The 21,555-nt window shown below is 30.3% G+C and overlaps 8 protein-coding genes and 1 non-coding gene across 9 annotated transcripts; 2 read left to right on the top strand and 7 right to left on the bottom strand. All coding sequences in view use genetic code 6, as the record gives it.

The window, feature by feature from the left end:
• Positions 1–28: 28 nt before the first annotated feature.
• On the top strand, positions 29–1,777 carry SS50377_27993 (uncharacterized protein; the record flags this gene model as incomplete). The annotated part of the gene is made up of 1 exon (XM_067911770.1): positions 29–1,777. The coding sequence occupies one exon, from the start codon at positions 29–31 to the stop codon at positions 1,775–1,777; it is 1,749 nt and encodes a 582-aa protein (XP_067760792.1).
• Positions 1,778–1,949: 172 nt separating this feature from the next.
• Positions 1,950–3,092, bottom strand: SS50377_27994 (Serine hydroxymethyltransferase; the record flags this gene model as incomplete). Its single annotated transcript, XM_067911771.1, has 1 exon — positions 1,950–3,092. One exon carries the CDS (start codon positions 3,090–3,092, stop codon positions 1,950–1,952), a length of 1,143 nt encoding a protein of 380 aa, XP_067760793.1.
• A 504-nt stretch (positions 3,093–3,596) lies between these two features.
• On the bottom strand, positions 3,597–6,575 carry SS50377_27995 (Kelch repeat-containing protein; the record flags this gene model as incomplete). The annotated part of the gene is made up of 1 exon (XM_067911772.1): positions 3,597–6,575. One exon carries the CDS (start codon positions 6,573–6,575, stop codon positions 3,597–3,599), a length of 2,979 nt encoding a protein of 992 aa, XP_067760794.1.
• Positions 6,576–7,241: 666 nt separating this feature from the next.
• SS50377_t20131 lies at positions 7,242–7,323 on the bottom strand. The gene has a single exon. It is a non-coding gene; the product is annotated as a tRNA-Ser (tRNA).
• An 18-nt stretch (positions 7,324–7,341) lies between these two features.
• Positions 7,342–8,304, bottom strand: SS50377_27996 (Cytoplasmic tRNA 2-thiolation protein; the record flags this gene model as incomplete). The annotated part of the gene is made up of 1 exon (XM_067911773.1): positions 7,342–8,304. The coding sequence occupies one exon, from the start codon at positions 8,302–8,304 to the stop codon at positions 7,342–7,344; it is 963 nt and encodes a 320-aa protein (XP_067760795.1).
• A 49-nt stretch (positions 8,305–8,353) lies between these two features.
• Positions 8,354–9,307, bottom strand: SS50377_27997 (Transmembrane domain-containing protein; the record flags this gene model as incomplete). Its single annotated transcript, XM_067911774.1, has 1 exon — positions 8,354–9,307. One exon carries the CDS (start codon positions 9,305–9,307, stop codon positions 8,354–8,356), a length of 954 nt encoding a protein of 317 aa, XP_067760796.1.
• Positions 9,308–9,326: 19 nt separating this feature from the next.
• SS50377_27998 (uncharacterized protein) lies at positions 9,327–9,788 on the top strand (the record flags this gene model as incomplete). The annotated part of the gene is made up of 1 exon (XM_067911775.1): positions 9,327–9,788. One exon carries the CDS (start codon positions 9,327–9,329, stop codon positions 9,786–9,788), a length of 462 nt encoding a protein of 153 aa, XP_067760797.1.
• Positions 9,789–9,844: 56 nt separating this feature from the next.
• SS50377_27999 (uncharacterized protein) lies at positions 9,845–17,092 on the bottom strand (the record flags this gene model as incomplete). The annotated part of the gene is made up of 1 exon (XM_067911776.1): positions 9,845–17,092. The coding sequence occupies one exon, from the start codon at positions 17,090–17,092 to the stop codon at positions 9,845–9,847; it is 7,248 nt and encodes a 2,415-aa protein (XP_067760798.1).
• Positions 17,093–17,572: 480 nt separating this feature from the next.
• SS50377_28000 (uncharacterized protein) lies at positions 17,573–21,082 on the bottom strand (the record flags this gene model as incomplete). Its single annotated transcript, XM_067911777.1, has 1 exon — positions 17,573–21,082. The coding sequence occupies one exon, from the start codon at positions 21,080–21,082 to the stop codon at positions 17,573–17,575; it is 3,510 nt and encodes a 1,169-aa protein (XP_067760799.1).
• Positions 21,083–21,555: the final 473 nt, after the last annotated feature.

Consider the following 21,555-nt stretch of genomic DNA (forward strand, 5'->3'; position numbering starts at 1 on the left):
AAAAATAAATTGTTGATTTAAAATCGAAATGGAATTAAGATAAAATAGTTTTTCAGAAGAGAACTTATAACCAAAAATTTGGTGGTCTAGATTATTAAAGTATGTTCACTCTAGCTTTTTTACAAAATTTTTAACGTTTTAATCGACCAGATGTTATGTAATAGATTTTTTATCCAATTTATTATCTTTTCCACAATAAAATTAATTTATATAATATATAGATATCGAATCGCTATTACCATTTTTGTAAAATGTAAAAACTCTAAAGGTTAGCTAAATTGCTACACTAACAGTGGATTAATTAATAAATATTCTTAGCCATCTACCATAACTGACAACACTGTATTTACCAGGATATTTTTTATGTCACTCAGTTGTTTTAATTTAATTAATTCATTATAGCAAACTAACAAAACTACGGATAACAGGTGAATTGAAGTTGATAAGTTGTTTTGAACTTTTATCTTCTGCGAAAAAGCTATAATTTTTTTCATGTGAACACCCACAATTTATTGAAGAGGATTCAGAAATAATAGATAAAGCATTCTACTCTAAGCCTATAAAAATACAAGGCTTATCATGCTATATATAAGGAATTAACTCGCCATCCACATCACTTTCATTACCATATTATGAAAATTTATAATTTATTAATATTACATTGCTTGATGAATCTTGTTTTGAGCTTAAACACAATCAATTAAAGAAGATTATAATTACCTCCTAAAAGAATATTAAAGTATTTAGAATTAATTGTCCTCATTTATAAGAAATATAAGTATTATAAGATGCTTATATAACCCAGTAAAATTTTTTCTATCTAATGAATTAAAAATATATTTAATAAATTATCATCAATGTGTATGGAGAAATTAATTTGAATAATTCTTAGTCAAATGAATCACTAGAATGCTTAAAAATAACTAATTAAAAGATTAATGCCGCAATTTTAGATGAAAATGTATTGAAAGCTAGTATTATATAATAAATTGCCTTCTATTACCCGAATATTAAAACGCTTGTTATAAAAAATATTAACACAAAAGTTATCGATAAGCATATGTTTTCTCTTCTAGTAAATAGTAAATAACTCTCAAAGCTAGTAATCTCATGTGACAATAATTTCTAGGAGACGTTATATTTTGCTCAAGAAAAACCAAAAGATAATTTCTTTTTGTAAGATAACGAGGAAATAAATTCAATGAAATAAGCCCTTCTCTATGAGAATAAAATTTAATATCTTACCTTAGAAAATATTTCAATCACCGACTAATTTTCTTACGCCCTATTCATCTACCAACACAATTATTCACTGAGAAAAATACAGTTCAACAACTTAAAGTTCATTACGGATACCTCAATTTTCCTATTGCTTACGTCAACAGAAATAAAACAAACCAAAATTTAACAGGTTGGACGAAAAGCTTTCTCCTGCCCGATTTCGGACGCATGCCAGTCGGATGCCACCAACAGTGGCCCCTGCAATTTCCTTCTTAACAAATCGCTTCAGGAGTCTGAAAAATCCTTCGTGTCATCGTTTTCCATTCTGTTTTTTGACGGCATCATCGAAGAGCAAGTAATGTACCAGCTGGAGGACCTGCAGATCATTAACTGCAGTCAGATAAGCAGGAAAATCTGCAACGCGCTCTATCTAGCTGGTTATTGCCTAATGAACGTGCAGCTGAGTATTCCGCTCAGCGAAAAGTTCATCAAAAGGATCTAGAAGCAGCGCCCGGGGATCCAGATAGAGGGGCTGAGTCTACGCTTGTAGAATTGAGAAATTTAAAAATGACGGAGGTCTATTTAATAGAGCAGAAAGTTGCAGATTTTGAGTGCAAAATCGCGCTGTTCCATCCGTTCAGAGCACAGCTGAAGAGGAGGGAGACTAAGAATCCTAGATTCCGTAGGGAACCGCAGGATTTCAAGTGAGCAATTGTTCAGTTTAACCGTCAAATCTCACCAGCATCTTCAAGTTTTTTCGTTATATCAGACATTATCGCGATAATGCGCGACTTAAATAACGCTCCAGCCTCGCCACGCACAACGCGGTATAAAATTTCACCAATTTCTTCCAACTGCGCATCGCTCGCTCCCTAGTGCACTATGAACGGAAATCCGATTCTAATCCCATTTTAATTTTTCGCTCCTATTTTTTGACCATTTACAATAATTCCTGCAGCGCGGAGCTCGTTTTCGACATCTGGTGCGCACTTGAGCACGAAGTAATGCATGTCGGTTCCTCCAGTATAAATTTCTTCTGTACTGAATTTGGCGCAGATTTCCTTGCTGAATCGCAGAATTCTCCGGTTCTTGTCACGGAATTCAGCGCTATCTGCCTCAATCGCCGCTTGTGCAATTCCTGCAATATTGCTCATGAAGGGTCCTCCCTGAAGGCCCGGGAAAACACTCTTTTTGACTCCGTCACCGATCAAAATGGCACCACGTGGCCCTCGGAATGTCTTGTGTGTCGTGAACATCACCGAATCGCAGAAGGGAAATGGGTTGTGGTTCACATCGCTCAGGATCAGACCAACGTTGTGTGAAACGTCGCCGTGGAGGTGCACGTTGTACTAGTCGCATAAAATACGCGCTTCTTCCCAATTTACGTCTCTAGGATAAGCAGATGAACCAAGAACGAGCATTTTTGGGCGAAATTACGCAAGTTTCTGTTCAAGATTTTTGGGGTTCGAAAAATGCTGAAAATTATAAATTTTGCTCGTCATAGAGACGCTGGAGCCATGAGAAAGGTGTCCACCTGCATTCAGTGTCATGGACAGGATTTTATCACCAGGGTTCAAAAAGGCGTTGTATGCAGCAAGATTCGCACCGGAGCCAGCATGCGCTTGGCAGGTGATTTCTTTGTTTGTTTTAGTAATCTTTCGTATTTATTATTCACATAGCAGCTCAATTTTATCAGCATTTTCGCATCCCTGGTAGTATCTTTAATTCGGAGCCCCTTCTGCATACTTCGACTGGATTCTTGACGAAAGTAGGGAAAGTACTGCATTGGATGGAAAATTTTCAGAAGCTATAAGATTTAGTGTATTTGTTTAACGAGCTAATTCTTAAGATAATATATTTTAGATTTACATTTTAAATAGATTATATTTATATATTATATAAATATATAATAATTGCTATTAGGTGAGAGTATTGTTATTAATAGATAGTTTTAGTTATAAGCAAACTACCATACACGGAAAATGAAGACATGGGCTCGGATCTGCGACTAATTATATGATGCTATCGTAGATTTATAGTGTTAATAGTTTAACGGTGTGCAGTTGCTATGCTAACAATTTTAAAATTACTCATACAATGACTAATAAATTAATTATCATTTATTTTATAAAGCTGGGTATACTCTCATTAGTTTATAAGTATGGAGTTTCAATTGAGTTAGTTTATCTGTAAATAAGTAGAAAAATTGGACTAGGTGGTAAGATTCTTTTCGGTCACACACAATTTGTTTAAATAGGATAAGCAAATAAGTAATATTATATACTAATACCTATAGAAAACTAGGGTTATCTTAGCTGGTAGTTTTAAAATAACCACAGTAGTTATAAAAATATAATATAAATAATGATTCGAACTCACTCAAAATCTATTCCAACAATACCCTCATCGCATCCACATATGACGTTATTTCCGCTTACACAAAGAGAATTTATAGATTTACTTACCTTCAAACTATGTAAACACTTCGCAACATTTCGAACATCCCAAATACGTAGAAGGCCATCAGATCCTCCTGAAATTAAAATTAATCCATCTGTATATACACCATTTGCTTTAGAATGCGCTTTAAGAATTGATTTACCACTTCTTTAATCAAAAGTACGAATAGTACCATCTATTGAGCTTGAAGTTACTAGGTCATCTTTTACACAAATCTAAGTAATTAAATCAGAGTGAGAGAATATTTTGGAAATAGGTGCTTACTTAACTACATCATAGTTAAGCAATTATCCAGTTTCGTCACCAGAATACAGAATATTATTTACGACTTATATTGCACTAATTTTAGGTAATATTCCGACATTTTCACTATGAGCACCAATAAGATGTGTTGCATTCTTTCTATGATCCCATAATTGAATGAGACCTGAAGATGAACCGCATGATGTGAATATTTTATTATTTTATGAAAATGTATGAAGGGCCGTAGTGGAACTAGATGGGAATGGTTATACTTCATAGTTTTCTCCTAAAACAGGTACGGCTATCACTTTTTCAGCTGTTGTATAAGTTAATAAATTATTGAATACTGAAATATTAAGGATATCTACTGTTGATGTATAAGTTTCATCAGGTGAAGTCCTATTAAGCTTGTAACCTCCTATATTATACTAATGAATATCATTTCCTATCAATGCTGATATAGTATGGTTTTAAGGATCCGCAGTCACCGCCTTTAAATTATTCATTTTAATGTAAAATTATTTAAACGCAGGCTTTGCAAAATTTTAAAACTTTAACTTAGATTCCTCCTAAAAATTTTCAAAATCAATAATTGATACGTTTTAATGAGAATTGTTAATATAATGTGATGAGTTTTAACTAAGCTAAAGAGCCTTCTCTTCTACTTTAAGAATTGATTTTTCACCGAACCTTACAGATTTTGACATATTATCTGGCTTTCCGAACTCTAAAGCTTTAAGCTTTTAGAAAATAATATCTTAATTTTAACTTAATTAATCTAGTTTTTACTCAATTTAAGTAATTTTTAAATCCAGTTTAACATCTAAATGGTCAATAAGCTCTTCAATTTCACATTAAGATTTATTGTTGGTATCTTAAGATTAGACAACATCTGATTTCTAAGACTTTTATAACTCTTAATCAAAAAATTTAATAGATGTCTCAACTTTAGCTAATCTTAACTTATATTTATCATCTAATAAACCTAATTTTAATTCTAAAGCATCATTAAAAGAAAGATCACGGCCAGATGCTTTACAAAATGTTGCAATATCATTCATAATTAATGAATTTTATGATAATTAGTGCTAAAACGTTACTTTTAAATCATTAAGTGACGTTTCTAATCCAGTATTTTTTGATTCTAAAAATTAAAATTTAGCTGGAAAATTAGAAATTTCTTATTAACTTGCATATTTTTATGATATCTATTATTGATATTATTAAAATTCTCTTTAAAATCCCATAAAATGAGCCTATAAAATTGAAATATCTTCACGAACATCAATTTCTGATGATTTAGAAGTAAATGTTTTCATTTAATTATTAAAATCTGATGATGCAGTTTAAAGTAGAGCATTTTAAGGAATTGATTTAACTTGTTCTAAAACTTACTACTTAGATTACTCAATGAGCACTTTACATTATTCAAGAATATCAGTTTTCGATTATTATAATTACAACTGTAAATTTGGAACTTATTCTATTATTTTCTATGGTACTTAAGCAATTTATTAAATCTTTGGTTACTAACTAGTAATATCATTCATACTAAGAATTTCTAATTTTTAAGTTTACATAGGTGATGATACAATTTATACATTGCTTTCAACATTTTTAATTCCTTAACTTTCAATTAATGACTAGTTATAATGACTTTCAATAATTCCTACATTCTCGTCATTGAATCCTTTGGCAAGTTGAACAGACCAAAAATCTCCTTTTATACCATCTCTACAATTCCCTCCAAATATATACACGCGATAGTTACCACTTCTAGATTTCCACGCAACTTAGCCAAATCCAGATCTTGCATCTGGCTTTAAAGCATTTCCATGCTCATATTCAAATAACTTTCGCCAACCTTTATCATTTATTAAGTAAACCCAACAATCACCAAGCTTTTAATTATGATTTGTACCAACTTCTCCACCAAAAATCAAAATCTTATCGTCCCCGATTGCGGATGCTTGATGCCATGCACGCCCAATTGGACCTTATTTAATAGGCTATAATAAATCCCATTTTTTATTAGTACTAAATCGCCATAATTCATTATTAAATCCTTTAGCGCCTACACCACCAAAAAATATGATACCCTTTGATGTTTTTGTTAAAGTAGATCCAATATGTGGTTCAGGACCGAACTATTACATTTATAATACAGAAAATGTTGCATCTATAACATTATAAATAAATTATTAGTTTTCCATTTTCTTGTTTTAATTTTATCCCCCTAATATAAGAATTTCTAAATCAGAAATAGGTGCCATACAATGATCAACTATAGAAGGTACTCTTTTGTATTCATCCTTATAACCCTGCTATTTCCAGGATTTAGTCAAAAAATCAAATATCCATATATCATTGAAAAATTATTTACCGTCTTAGCCACCAAATAAAAACATTTAGTGATTTACCAAACATGCAGCATGAGAATAACGTGCAGGTGGAGATAATGTACACATAACTTTAGTATACTATTTCGTTGTAAAATCAAATAAATACGTATCATTGTATATCATATCATTACAATGACCACCAAACAGGCATATAGTCTGATTATAAAATACTGTAGTAAAATGTTGTCTTTATAGTATATGGGTTGTATGTTCTGATGATAAGTCTTCAAAATTTGGAACAATTGACATTTTTAAAAATTGGAGTGTGTTAAATAGTTTATATTACTATATATTAATAATAATAAATCAGTAAATCAACTATACTTTTCGTTCCAAATAACGTATTTCATTTGATTTCTGTATCCAGCAGCCACCTAAACCCAGTTGCACACACAACAACGACATTCACTCTATCTTTTATCGAAAATAATTATATAATATATTACTATTTAATATATAATATTACCTATATATAAACTTTCCTATTTTCTTTATTATTATTTACTAGATATAAAATTAATATCTAAAATTTCTACGTACTCAGTCTAACAAAAGTATACTATTATATTAAATTTTTATTTAAACTGAAAAAATGTAGTATTCGCTCACCGCACAATAGCTCTGCAATAAGCAGTTAAAATTGGATGCAGATTTTAGCCAAATTTTGAGGGCATTTTCCCCACAGAAACAGCCCAAATTCGACTACCAAAAGCCAGTTCGGTGTCTGCCAGAACTCGCGCAAACGCCACAAATGGCGCCTCGGATTCGGCAGATTTTGAGCCCACAGAAGCAGCAAAAGCAACAGCAGAAGTCCACGTTTTCGCCACAGCTGCAGCGTAAAATACGTAAATTCAACGGTTTGGTGAGAATTAAAAACGATAACAATTTGTCGTAATTTGAGTATATTTGAAAAATCGACTGAGATGGGAATTGAACCCACGCATACAGAGTATAATAGCTTAGCAGGCTATCGCCTTAACCGCTCGGCCACCCAGTCATAAAATATGAATTTAAATCACTTAACCTTCAACACTCTCCTTAATTCTTCTGCATTGTTAGAATTTGCAATTTCACATGCCTGGCATTTTGACCCTACAATAGCTGTCCCGCACTGCGCGCAGCTTTGCACCTTTACGGTCGGTCGCTCGCCGCGAACGCTCAAAATTGCCTCCTGCGTCTGAATTTGACACATGCTGTTGCTTCTACTGAGCTCTTAAATGAGCCTTCGCGCGACGCCCCGGAACGCTGTCACGGCGTACGGGCACTCTGTCGAAAAGTACTTAAGCTTTGCGTGAAAAGCATACAAAACAATGTCCTTTTGGGCCTGAAACGCAAGCGGCTTTATTCGCGCGCCATTGGCCTCCAAACTCGCAACTGGATCGACGCAGCGGAGCAATTTTGCAGAGTCACCTCTGAGCAAATTCAGCATCACAGTTTCTGCATTATCATCTGCATTATGGCCAGTAGCTACGCGCATGTTTGGAAGATTTAGTTCATTTGCTCCCTTTTGGAGCGACGAGCGCCTCAGAATACCGCAGAATGAGCAGGACGAGTTGGTTGAATCCAACATAACGATTAAGTCATCTAAAGAGCGCTTATAGTATGCTTCAAAAGAAACAATTTTAAGCGGTAGATTATAGATGGCCTATATTTCGCGTACAACATCTAGTGAATTATCTCTGTAATTTTTGATACCCTCGTCGACTGCAACCATATGGAGAGTTGTGTTAACGTAAATATCAGGATATGTGTTAATTAGCTTGAAAAGCACGTCTAAAAGCACAGATGAATCTTTTCCGCCTGAAACTCCTACTACAATCGATGAATTAATCGGGATTAAATTATAATTTTATACGTATTCATGGACTTCGTTCAAGAAGTTAATTTAGAAGCAAGTTGCACAGAAAAATATCTTTGTAAACGAATGACGTACAACTGGAGGTGCTTAACACATACTACACTTTTTGATTAAAGACATTAATTAGGAAAGGGATATAAAGTTAGTAACACATAACAGAAAATAATATTCATTCATAACTGTCTAGCAAATAATCTAATTCCATTGCTTATTTTAGTTCTTTCATAGCAATATAAATATATTTGAGCATTAAAAACACAAAAATCTGTTCTAGAACTATTATAATTAGGCTCTCCCAGTCTTTAATGAAAACTATTATTGCCCATGCGTTTATATTCACGTTGAGATCGAAATTCTAAAAAGTGGAAGACAGAAAATAAAGGATTTAACTAATTACTGAGTCAATAACTGACAAAAATGATACAATAAGACTTAATCTGGCGAAGGTCGACTGATCTTTATTAATAGTCAAATACTAAGAAGCAGATATACCAACAATGACTGCATAATACAATATAATAATACTAAAAAGCACATCAATACTGAAATTAAAATACATTAGAATCTGGTGATTGCTGATCAAGAAGCTGGTAATAAACTAAACTACAATTATACAAACTTACGGTAATAAAGCATAGAAAAGCTACAAAAGATATGTTTTCTTAGTATGTACTATATTCACACAAACCCAAAACGGATTATGTTACTTTGCCGAAGACTGCATCATAAATTGAAGCTTATTATTTAAAACGATAACAGAAGAAATTGTCATAGATTACCCAAGGTAGTACAATGGAGATTCACTAGTAGTGATGGAGGCTTCCCACCTAATTATAAACGACACGGTAGTTAAGATATTTCCAGAAATAAACACGAAAAATTCGAAATGTGGAGACCAGATATTAAATTTATTTTTTATTGCTCCGCACAGTGTTAAAAGTGAAATAATTGCATTAACAATACATGAAATTGCAGCCAAAATTACGTATGACAACTGAAGCTCTGAGTTTATGTTCTCAGTATAATTTATATTAAGACTGTGCATTATAAATCGTAAATACTAATTATATATTAATTATGGTGTTTGGTTAAAAGAATTTTTACTATAGTATATAATATTCATTATATTATTGTATAATAAAATGACGACATTCAGTGGTATTGTGAATGTGCTTAAAAACAGTATTATTCCAGAGATTTAACGTGTGTAATCATTATATTAATTAATATTATAGTGCACTATTGACTAGTAAAAATAGTACACTCAATAATTATGTGAAATATCCTAGTCTTATAAACCAATTATTGTTTAGAAACAACTTGATATATAAGAAATTAAAATAGAACTAGATGATTACGGTCATTCTGTCTAAAAATTTATAACACTTGATCATTAGTTAACAGACTAGGATTATCTTTAGTTATCTTCCAATGTTGTAGACTTAGAATACTTTGAGTAGCTAAAACCTCTATTAAATGACAAACAAGGTTATAAGGATATTATTATTCAATAAGATAAATTATAATAGTTTTTGATAAAGGTTAATCAATAAATAAGTGATATTGAATAGCAAAACTTAGATTGGTAAATTATGCATCAGTGATTATGTAAATTTTACTCAAATTTTAAAGACTTAGTATATAAATATTTCACTTTTGATCAGTCTTTACTAATTAGTAATTATCTTACACCTTATCTACTTTCAATTCTAACCTTCTAATCTTACCATATCCACCCAGTTCTAAACCATTTTCCAACAAAATCATTTCCTAAATCGTCAATAAACAGTCCACAAATTTATTTCGGTGAGAAGTTTTCAGTAACATAAACTGCTAATTCTTTAGATCTGGATAATTGTATTAATTTAAATATTTTCCTTAATGAAAGTGATTAAATGTATTTTATAGCAATATCTTCTTTAAATTAGAAAATATATGAAAAGCAGACGAAATTATAACCTCGTGAATCTAGATATGGCAATTTTGATAGCAAATTAAAACCATATTAATATTTCATTAATATGCAAAGTGTTGTTATAGAAGTATGCATTGATAAAAATATTCCATTGGGTAAAATAATATCGTGGAGAGTTCTATAATTTTATGACTCTTGTGAAAAATAATGGGTCAGTTTATCATTAGCATAATATACGGCATAAAATAGACAGTTAAATCCATTAATAGTTAAGTTTGATGTGGATCTACTATCAATTTTAAGCATGTTTTTACTATATAAGTTCATTGATTTATCAACATCATTTTTTGGAATAGAATCAAAGAATACATCTTCTACGACATTAATATTACAATCAAAATTATTAATTTTGAATTTATTTTTTACAATACTTTCAAAATTATAAATTTTTAGACATGTATTCTACATCTACCTTGTACCTTTCATATAATTAGAAAATTTATCGAACCGTAATATTGAAACAGCATTTTATACACTTTTAATATTAATATTTGAATTGCAGCATTCTAATGCTATAGTGAATAAATAATCCATTTAGCTACAAGATTAAAAAATATACTAAATTAACTTTATTATATCTTATGTTAATTTTTCGTCTTCAATAAATTTTATCAGCTATGACACAAAATTATATGACTTATTTTCAAATATCTAACTAATAAAATTATCATTACAAATCGCTAAAATTTTTCCAAAATCCTAGGGAAACAAATCTGCGATTATATAGTACTATAAGTTCTCATACTTATTCAATAATCTTTAACTTTTTAATGATGAATCCTAGATTATATCATTAATCTATTATGTTATTATGCCTAACTGAACAACTGTTGTACCTTTTGAAATCAAGTATGCCTAATTATTCACATTAACTATGTTATAGCTTTATATTTGTTAATAAAATTCATATTTTAATAAAAAATTAATTATATCCTTTTGTTTATTCAATAGTGCATAATGAATACCTGAAAATCCATTATATTAATTTATTTTGTAATAAGAGTCTCTTCTATCAATTGAATTGAACTATTTTAATCTTAAAACTGTGGCCATATCACCAGTTTTACATGCATCAAACCATTCATTCTTAACTAAATTATAATTCTCCTCAGGTTCATAATTGTTTATTTTTTTGATTTTCTCATTTGTGGTCAAAGATTTAATATTATTTGCACCTACTCTATAATCTTCTAAGTAGTCATTAAATTTTTATATGCCATAAATTTCTTCTAATTATTCTTTAAATTTATCTAATTTTTAATAAGTTTCTCTATCAATTAGTGGGAATATATCTAGAATAAAAAGTTATGTTTTATTCATACAATGTTCCGGGGGCAGAACATCACTTTGAATTAATTTAATAACGTAAATATAAAAGAAATCCTGTTAAATGTAGTTATCAAATATATATTACACAAGTCTTTAATTATTCATTTTTATTGCTTTAGATAAAAACTCTTCCATATTTATACTATCAAAATTTTGTTATTAAGCTATTTCTTCATTAAACATACCTGTTACTTACATCATCTCTAAATAATTACACTCAGTTGTAATTAAAAACTATTTCTAAATTTTAGTAGATTAGGATATTAATATATCTAAAACTGTATTATTTCGAATTATAATTGCTAGCTAAAATGCATTAGAATTTTTAGGAACAAAATATATTTAATTCTTAAATATTACCAATTAATCACATTATGTTAATAAATCTGCTTCAAATTTTGCCAAATACTGAATAATTTAATAAGATTCAAAAAATACTGCATAATGAATCCCAGCCCATCCGTAAAATATACTCTAAGCTGTAATAGTCGCACGTTTATCGTATGATTTTAGCAATTTTTATAGATGGTGTATAATAACATAAGTATCATCTTATTTAACTCTATCAAACCAATCAGATTAGTAATTAGATTATTGTTAAAAGAACACCTAAAAACATAATTAATTTTAGGTAGAATCTACAAATATGGCCTAATGTTTATTTACTTTATAAATTTAATTAATAATTATAAAGTTAGGTGGATATTATTTATGTAGTACGCATGGGGATTTGTAAATATCATATTCATTGACTAAACTTTGGTATATTTTATCTGATTAAATACCATATAAATTTTAAATATTAGGGAAAGAAGTAAACTTGTTTTCAGAGACTAATTTGGTATTTAACTAAGCAATCTTTTAAAATATAAATTCTTAAATATTCTTGGTAATACCAAATGTTGACGAATCATCTTTATTAATTGCACGAATTTACTAGATAATATTATACTTTATAACAAATTTTTATTTCTTTAAATAACAAAATGACTTCATAAATACAATCTCATTTATATCTTTTAGTATATTGTAAATTATCATTAAATACTACAAGTTTTTATAATAAATACAAGCGAAAATAATATTGGCGATATCATTTTCTCGATCATTTTCTAACATAGTTTACAACTCTGCGTGTATGAAATTAATAGGTAGCATCAATTCTGATTATAAAGCACACAATGTTAATGGATAATCAAACTAAGGCATACTATTATTTTTTATGAAAAAATATTACACTTTTTCTTTTTAGGATTCTATTTTCTAGTCAAACTTAATATAATTAGATTATTATAAAATTACATTAGCATTTAATTCTACATTAAACCAAAGTAATATGTAAAAATTTAAAATTAACTTTGTTAATTACATTTTTTAATGAATAATAGATAAATGTAAAGCAGATGTTCCTGCTGGTAAATAATAAAATTGTTCTTTATTTTAGTAAATTGTTGGGTATGCTGTATGTACATTTCCTATAAAAGATAAAAAATACTATGCTAAATCTGTCTTATCAAAAACTATAGCATAATGCAGTTATGTAAATCCTTTATATATTTTAAATGTGAAATAAGTGTCATATTTTTCTATTATAGGTGTTTTTGGTAATTATTAAATCAATATATCAGTTTAAGAATACCTAATTCGAGTTGAAATATTCAATTAGTTATTTAAAACAAATTTATCATAATCAAAAAATACAATACTTGGTTAGTCAACTATGAAATAATTCTCCTTTATATTTGTTAACTAATTATTTTATTAACTAGTAATATTTTTATACAACGCTAATTTATCATTTATTAAATCTTCATCATCAAAATAATATCCTTTCAATATTTATTAGCAGAATTCTGAATCTTATTAAATAAGCCAATATATGCTTTACTCTGCAATATTGAACAATAGCTATACTATTTGTGTCTTAAATGACTTAATATAATCTATTGGAGTTAAAAAATTAACTCGTCTAGAAATAGCAATGTAAAAACTTTCAATTAACTTCATATTTTCTGTTTTATTAACTAAAAACGATATTAATAATTAAAGTACTTCATTACTTTATGATTCTAAAATATCAAAAATGCAACATTTAGTTTAAGGAAAATTCTAAATGAATTATTATTCTTATTGTAGTTCATGGGTCAAAATCATATTAACTTTAAAAACAGGAATAAATTGTCTCTATGCAGCTAGTCTGGTTAGTATTTATTCATTTTACTCTGATAAAAGAATCTACTGAAGTTTAGAATCTGATTTCATTTTACCAACTATGTAATTGAAAATTTTTTCAGATTAAGTAATAATTGACACTATTAAGATGTTAAAAGATCCTGAAAATACATAGTATTCTGAACCACTATAAATAATTACCTGAGTTGCTAATTTTTAATACTTGTAGTCATCAAATAATTAAATCATCATTTCATAAGAATTATTCATAATTGCATAAGCTAATGCATTAAAACCATTAAATATATTAACATAATTAGTATCTCTTAGTTCTACTTAATTAATATATTTTTTTTAGCAATTTAAAATCTATTTAAAACTATTCTATTAGATGCTGCTGTAAAATGAAGATTTTTAAATAGGTTAAATAGTTTCATTTAGAAAACTTAAATCCTTTTTGTCTGGTATATTATTTATTTTGCAGAAACTAATATTTTATGGGTTATTATAATACTTACCTGTACGAAGAATACTTATATCTGATAAACATTAATCTAAAATATCATTAATAATTTAGTCTTTTATCATTTCTAGTTTATTAATTCTAATCATATATGTTACACATTACTTATAAAGCTAAATTAATTTGCGTTAACATTCTTGTGTTATGATATCTTAATATTTTTAATCAGATAAAATTAAATTGAGTTAATTTATGAAAACTATACAAATATGTATTAAATTTATTTCAGAGATATCTGAACTAAAAACATTTTATAATTAACCCAATAACTTAATATTGTTGCTTTGGACTATAAATTTGAAAGTATTATTAAAGTAAATAGAATACTTTTTATCTTTATAAACAAATAACTATAAGATCGCTTTAATGCAAGAAGCAAAACTATCTGTATATTCAAGCAGAGCCATTAAATCTAATAGAGAAATTCCGCCTTAGTTTGTATCAATAATTAAATCTAAATACAATAACTCTTCAGATTAATATTAATGGAAAGGTATTTTTAACAGAATATGAATAATATTTTTTATAATATAACAGAATTCTTCAATTTTTCCGGAAATCAACAATAGCTATAACGTTGAAGAATGTGAATGTAAAACTAAACCTTAGTCTTCACCCAATCCAAGTGCTTATAAATAATGAGTGGCTTTAGTCCTACAAAATAATTACTAATTTAATATATTCTTTAAATTAAGATTATTTTGTTAATAAATAGCATAATGGACTGGGTAGAAACCATTATAAATATGATTAGCATAATTTGTTTACCGATTATCCTAACGCATTAAAAACTCATAACAATTAACTAATTTTTCATCATAAATATTCTGTATTTCCTACTCCATTTAAACATCTTAAATATATTATTTTTAGTCATTTGTTTCGCTTTTAAGTAATGGAGATCCTTCTAAAATGCTAAAAATTAAATTTTTGTTCAAATTCATTATTATATTAATTCTATTTTCTTAAAACTCATCCAAATCAAATTCATCATTTGTTAATATTAACTCAACTGTCTAATCCTTGTCATAATTATAATAATCTCTTTAAACTAATAAACTCTTTGAGTTCCGTAAAAATTTGTCCAAATTAAGCTCATATAGACGCTAATTTTTCATTTAAATAATTAAAAATGGCTCAAACTACTCTCCTAGATACTTTTCCAGAAGCTCTCGCCAATATCCATCATTATATAAATAATTATCAACGACAAATTATATGCTATGTTTGCTCAATTCCTGAATGACAAAATTAGCTTCTTCGCTCTAACATAAATCAATTAAACTATATCCATTTGTATCTCTTTTGAGACACATTTCAAATATTTTAACAGCAAATTCAATCCTTAAAACAAGATTTTCCCACTTTAACAACATATGAACATTGTTATATTTCACACTTTTCATCATGATAGAATCGCCACCGGTATCCAAAAGCATCTCATTTTAAATGTAGTATTCATCATCCAAAACTGCATTTCCTGAAGTTCCTTTACTTCTTAATGATACTTCAAAAGTTGTTTCACCCGTACTTGTTAAATGACCCAGAAATCTATACTTTAATGCATTTTACAGTAAATATTCAGCACATTTCTCACTATTCACAATGACTGCTATTTGTAGTAAATTACTGCCCTTAGGTACTACACAGTCTCCAAATTCCGTTTTAATTGATATGTTCATTGGAAGGTTTATACAGAATTCTTCGTCTAAAATCAGCTTTAATACATCTAAATTGTTATATATAACTGCGATTTAAGCTAATACTAACCCATTTTTCTCATTTTTTTCATCACATAGCACACGTCTAAATTATTTCTTATAAATATTAATATGGTCTAAATCATTGCATTAAAACCATATATTGCGTAGTTTTCTAAACTAGACACCACATTTATTGGCACTAAAAAGTGCTAGTTCTAACTAGATTCGGAGTCTTCGTCTATATTTAAGTTAATCAATTTTAGCCTCTTTTTGGTCCTTTATCATATCTAATTTATTGTATCTAATTATATCTTCCTCATCTTTTAATAGAGCTTAAGTGGCAAGATTCTGGTTTTTAAATTATTCTAATATAATGTCATTTTCAGTTCTAAATTCTAAATTTCCAAACTATGTAGATATTACTTTAAGTTTTCGCCAATGGGCAACTACATCAGCAAATAAATTTTTATTTTATGTTTAAATAATATGGTCAAGAGCTATCTGAGTTAGACTGAAAGTAATATTGGCACAGTGAACTTTCGTCTCCTAGGTTGTATTAAACTTTTCATATTTCATTGGTGTTAGTGCTAAATTTACTAAATTTTCTGTTTTTGATACATTTAATGTGAGCTGACGAAAAATAAGCTACTAGACTGGTTCGGAAAACATTTTAGTCTCAATTTTATTCTTCAAGAAATTAAGCCCTTTTAGTTAACCAAAATAACATAGAATTGATATTAGTGCAGAATCTCCTAGTTCTTATAGAGGAAGTTCTTCGAGCAAGTAATCCTCGTTTTGTAAAATCTCAAAACTCGGTTATGACGAGCAGCACAGTCCAGCAAACGAAATTGAAGTCATTCCATAAGAGTTCCTGTTTCCAATTTAGAGATGTATTAGCTCCTTGATTGCGGAATCAGCATTGCGTAAAATTGCAATCATTAGTGCTGTTGACCCTTTACCAAGTGTGTACCGCGTGTCCTATGAAATGGCGGTTACAGTTAAAACTATATCCTTTTCGGTTCTGAGATGTGCTTCAATGTCCTTCAAGAATCTAATACAGTCTGTGGCGTTTTCGTGAGCTGCATAAAGGAGAGAAGATAACCCTGGTGGATTAGCTGATCTAGTATCTTTAAAACTAGGATAGTTCCTAAGAACTACTGAAATGTTGTCGTTTTTGATCGCTAGAAAGTATTCGAAATCTTTCATTTTATAAAATAATATAAAAAGTAAGAATAATAATTAATATTAATTATCAAGTAAATAATGAAAATATAAATTAATCTAATTTAAAGTTTTCTTACAAGATGTCTAAAAATAAGTAAATAATTCGGAAAATTTTAATAATTGTTCTGAACTAAAAGATTCCCCGTGAAAAAACGAATTATCCATAGAATAAATAAAACCTTATTATACTAGAAATAAAACACCTGAATTAAGCTACCATTTTGAGATGTCTAAGCTATGCTTCCAGAACTAAACCCGCTAAGAAAAAACGATAATTTACGTTAACTTATGTTATAATAATAGCATCTATAATGATATTACCCAAAACATTTTTTAAAACTCTATATTTTTATTATTTTACATATTGTAACATTATTTTTACTCTTCCCCAAAAAATTTGAACGTACTTCTATTATTATAACATAATACTCATATTTCGTTTTATGAATTACGACTCGCTCTTCACTCGCCCCAGACCCGCCGGTTAAGCAGCTTTAGCCCCTACTGCCACCGCATATCACCCTCAGACTCCTGGTTTTAAACGCTCAGTACCGCCCGCAAAAGGCGGAACTGTGTCACTTCGAAGCCTGCCTTTTCGAAGTGTTTTTCGTACACAAATAGCTCCGTTTTGGCCAGAATCGACGTCTCAAAGTCACGTAACGGGAAGCGCGCAATATGCGCGATGAAGGTGGCAAGGAACTCCGCGACTAACAGCTCGCGCTACTTTGCGGATGAGAAAAATTGCAGATTTTTCTCGAGAATTTCTCCCACGAATTCCGCGTGACTCGGGGTCGAATGAGCATCCAACAGTGTGACCTGCGCGACTGCGCATTCATGTAAGTTGAAAATACCAACTTTTTGATTATGGAAGTCAAAAACCCGGCAGTGTGACCAAATATGCCTACACGCCGCTGCGAGCGCCTCTATCTGGAGCAGCAGGAGCTGCTACGCTTGAATTTCGAGGTTTTTGAACGAAATCTGCGTCGAATACGCGATTTTCGGTTACAGCTCCTTCGAAAACTTCGCGCAGGCGAGGAAAACACCCACGAAGATGTTGTTGATAGCCTGGAACGCCTACTTGCAGAGAGGTATTGCATAGATTTCGTAGCTGTTGTTGTAGATGCTCGTGTTAGCGACGTTTGTAGAAAACCCTATTGGAAGGCCGTTCGACTGGAGATTCAGATGCTGAAGCGTTTCGCTGAGCGACTTTTTGGAGAGTTTCAAGTTGAGTTCTTCCTGCAAAACCGTCTCCAATATTTTGAACGATTTTAAGTTGAAGTCCTGGGGCGTTGCAAAAGGAGCTATTAGCGGAAGCTCCTGACCGATTGGTGTATTGGGAAATATCATAGTTTTTATTTAGTGAAACATATTTGATTTAAATTGCTACAGATTTTGGTCTAATACTTGAATAATGAATGTATTGGATAGCTGAATTCGTTAAGCTATCTGGTCATTGAAAATTTTAATTATTTTCAAAAATTAGAGCTAAATCTATATTGGGTATTCGTAAGAGTCTGAAATTTTGGTTGAAAACTTCTAAGACGATAAAATAAATAACCTGTTCAGCTTATCTTGTTGAAGCTGTACTATTTATAAATGATCTAATACCAATACTGGTGATTATTCGTGATTTTTTAACAAATACTTGAAACTATCAGTTTATAAATTCAATTATAACTACATAGTGAGCAATGGGTCCATTTAGAAAACAATTTCTTCTAAAACAATCTATTGCTAAAATAGTTTTTCAAATATCTAATTTAACAGGGGATCCAAAAAATTACGATTAAATTGTATATTTAACTATTATTTTTTCAGTAACTGCTCATTTTTAAGCTATTGAAAATTCATATCCGATTGAATTGAATCAAATATTATATCTGGCCAAGGTTGAGAAATATGATCCAATTACCCTGGAGTTAGTAAGTTTAAATACTTGCTATAATTTACATTATTTTCTCTTAATTCTTAAAAATATTATGACATCGTTTCCTAATCAAAATCTATTGAATCTTTTGAAAAATTATTATACTCTGAAATTAAAATTAGCGATATTGGTAGCTTCGGAACCAATTTGTGCACTAAACTATTAGGTAATATGAGCTCCTATTTTAACTCTAATTCTTCTTATTTTACATCTGTTGCATTATACTATTTATCATAATTGACATACTGAATCAAGCATTGCTAAATTTTAGTCACTATTACCGTATCTAAAGATTTGTATTTTTCTATTATATCAGCTTCAGTAACATCTTTTTTGTGCTTAATATTAGGGTCTCTAAAATGTTGGAGATCTGATGCTAGTTTAGAATCTAACTATTATCTATTCATAATCGCTTCCTAAATGGTTTAAAGTGACAACTGCGCAATTTGAATCCTAGACTTGATTTGTATCACCCTTTATTTGTCATATTCCAAGCTTTCATCCGATAAGATTCTTTATCTGAGATAATCAATAAAATCAAATTCCTGGTAAACCAACCCAAAATCCTCATACGTAAGAAACTCTTTAAAGAACCCAATTTATGCATTCAAGTCCATATTCAAATCAACATACTCTGTGAAGTCGATTTCTTTATTCTTCATCTGATCACCGATTTTCTGAATGAAATAATTCTGAGTCTACGGTATCACAATCCGTGACCGGAAATGGTCCAAAAAAGTCTGTACCTTACATTAGCTGCTCTTGTTTACATTGGATGGGTAACCGAACCTGCTGTTTGCGAAGTCCAGCTTGACCCGCGCGATTTAGATCGCTTTCATTCCGCCTGCAAAGCGCTTGAACAAGCTTGCAACATAGCATACAACAGTCGCATGTTCCTTCCGGATCAGCCTTGCACTGAAAACCTTAAGTAGATATTCTACACTGAACCGTGTGATCTGCTGGAAGAGTTCCTAGTCACCGCACAGTGCACCAGCTAGCCGCAGAATACTAATAAGGATATTTTGGATCCGGTCAAAAAACTATTTCGCACCCAGGAGTTTCGAGTCAATCATCCTCTGGCTGAAATTAAAGCTGTCCTCCTCCTTGATGTCACGCATTAGCGGCAAGTCGAATTCTGTATCAATACCCACAACTTGCATCATAAAAATCGCCTCGAAAACGAGGATTTTGTAACGCCAGCAGTCGCCTTCCAGAGCCCTCAGCGTGGTGAAAATTTAGTGCGCAGTTGGGAAGTTGGGTTGCGGCGTTTATAAGAAGCTGATTAGCTTATAGAACTCACTAGAATATGTGTGAGTGACCGCTTCTGGTGTGAATACCGCAGGGACCTACCCGCGCTGCACCTGGCTCAGCACCACGCGACACTCATCAAAAATATCGTATTTCTCGTCTATTTATACCTTTTGGAACTCCTAAATCAGCGATTTCACGGTCGTGCAGGCCCCATTCCAGCGGGCGTTGAACTACTCGCTCTTGAGCCGTAAATTTGTGTTGGAATACAGGGAATTAGAGCATACCAGCTCAGCCTAGTCGTTATTATTCGTATATTTGATTGTTTTAAAGATTAGGAGCTGCTTCAGAATGAAAATGGACTGCGCCCGGCGGAAAGGGTTGCGCATCTGATATCGGAAATTTGGTGGGATACAGTATTTGGGCGCCAAAAAATCTGATTTTAGCGAGATTAAGAAGTGCTGTGCGGCAACGAAGTCTAAAAAAATTTGCAGGAGAAAGCGGCTCTTCTGCAGGTTCTCCAATGACGAGTTTATTTAAATCGTCTTTGAAATCAGTAGGTTCAGTTGCTCGGTAAGGGGTTGAATATGTTCTATGGAGTAGATATCTGGTGACTGTTGCTACTAGATGATGAACTGTTTGTTATCGAAAATGTTCTGGTTATTTGTCTAATACGCAGCATCTAATTAGCCTAGCTGGTCTTGAAGCTAAGGAATAGTCGTTCCAAAATTAATTTAAGCTGTGGAGAACATGTCGTCGAGCACTTAATTGGCCTGCGATGTCGCAGAAGCATTCATTTTTATATGGTAGTATGTTATAATATTATATTATATGCAAATAATTAGTGTGGAAAAATGCTTTTAATACATATTATTGCTGTTTTCAGTCAACGCAGCTCCAATATAAATTATATAATTAATCGCTTAAATGTATATTACATATAATGTATGCTTTCTAGAGGGCTATTTAGTATTGTATTTTAATCTATTTTTTTTCTGTTACTTGTCTATTAAATGCATTAAAATATTTATAAATCTAGCTTAGTAATAATTTATTTAGTCAAATTATAGATTCCTTATTACTAATTTAGTTATTTATATAGTGTTAGTATTATTGTTATTCAATAATAACAATAATCGGCTGAAAAGAGTTAGTTAGTGAAAAAGTTAACATAAATAAATATTATTTCTTAATTAATTTTGTGATACAATCATCCAATATCACCTGTAAAATATATAAAGAAATGTTAAATATAACTTAACTAAAATAT

This window comes from Spironucleus salmonicida, chromosome 8, assembly GCF_000497125.1.
Source record: "Spironucleus salmonicida strain ATCC 50377 chromosome 8, whole genome shotgun sequence".
Classification (NCBI taxonomy): Eukaryota; Fornicata; order Diplomonadida; family Hexamitidae; genus Spironucleus; species Spironucleus salmonicida.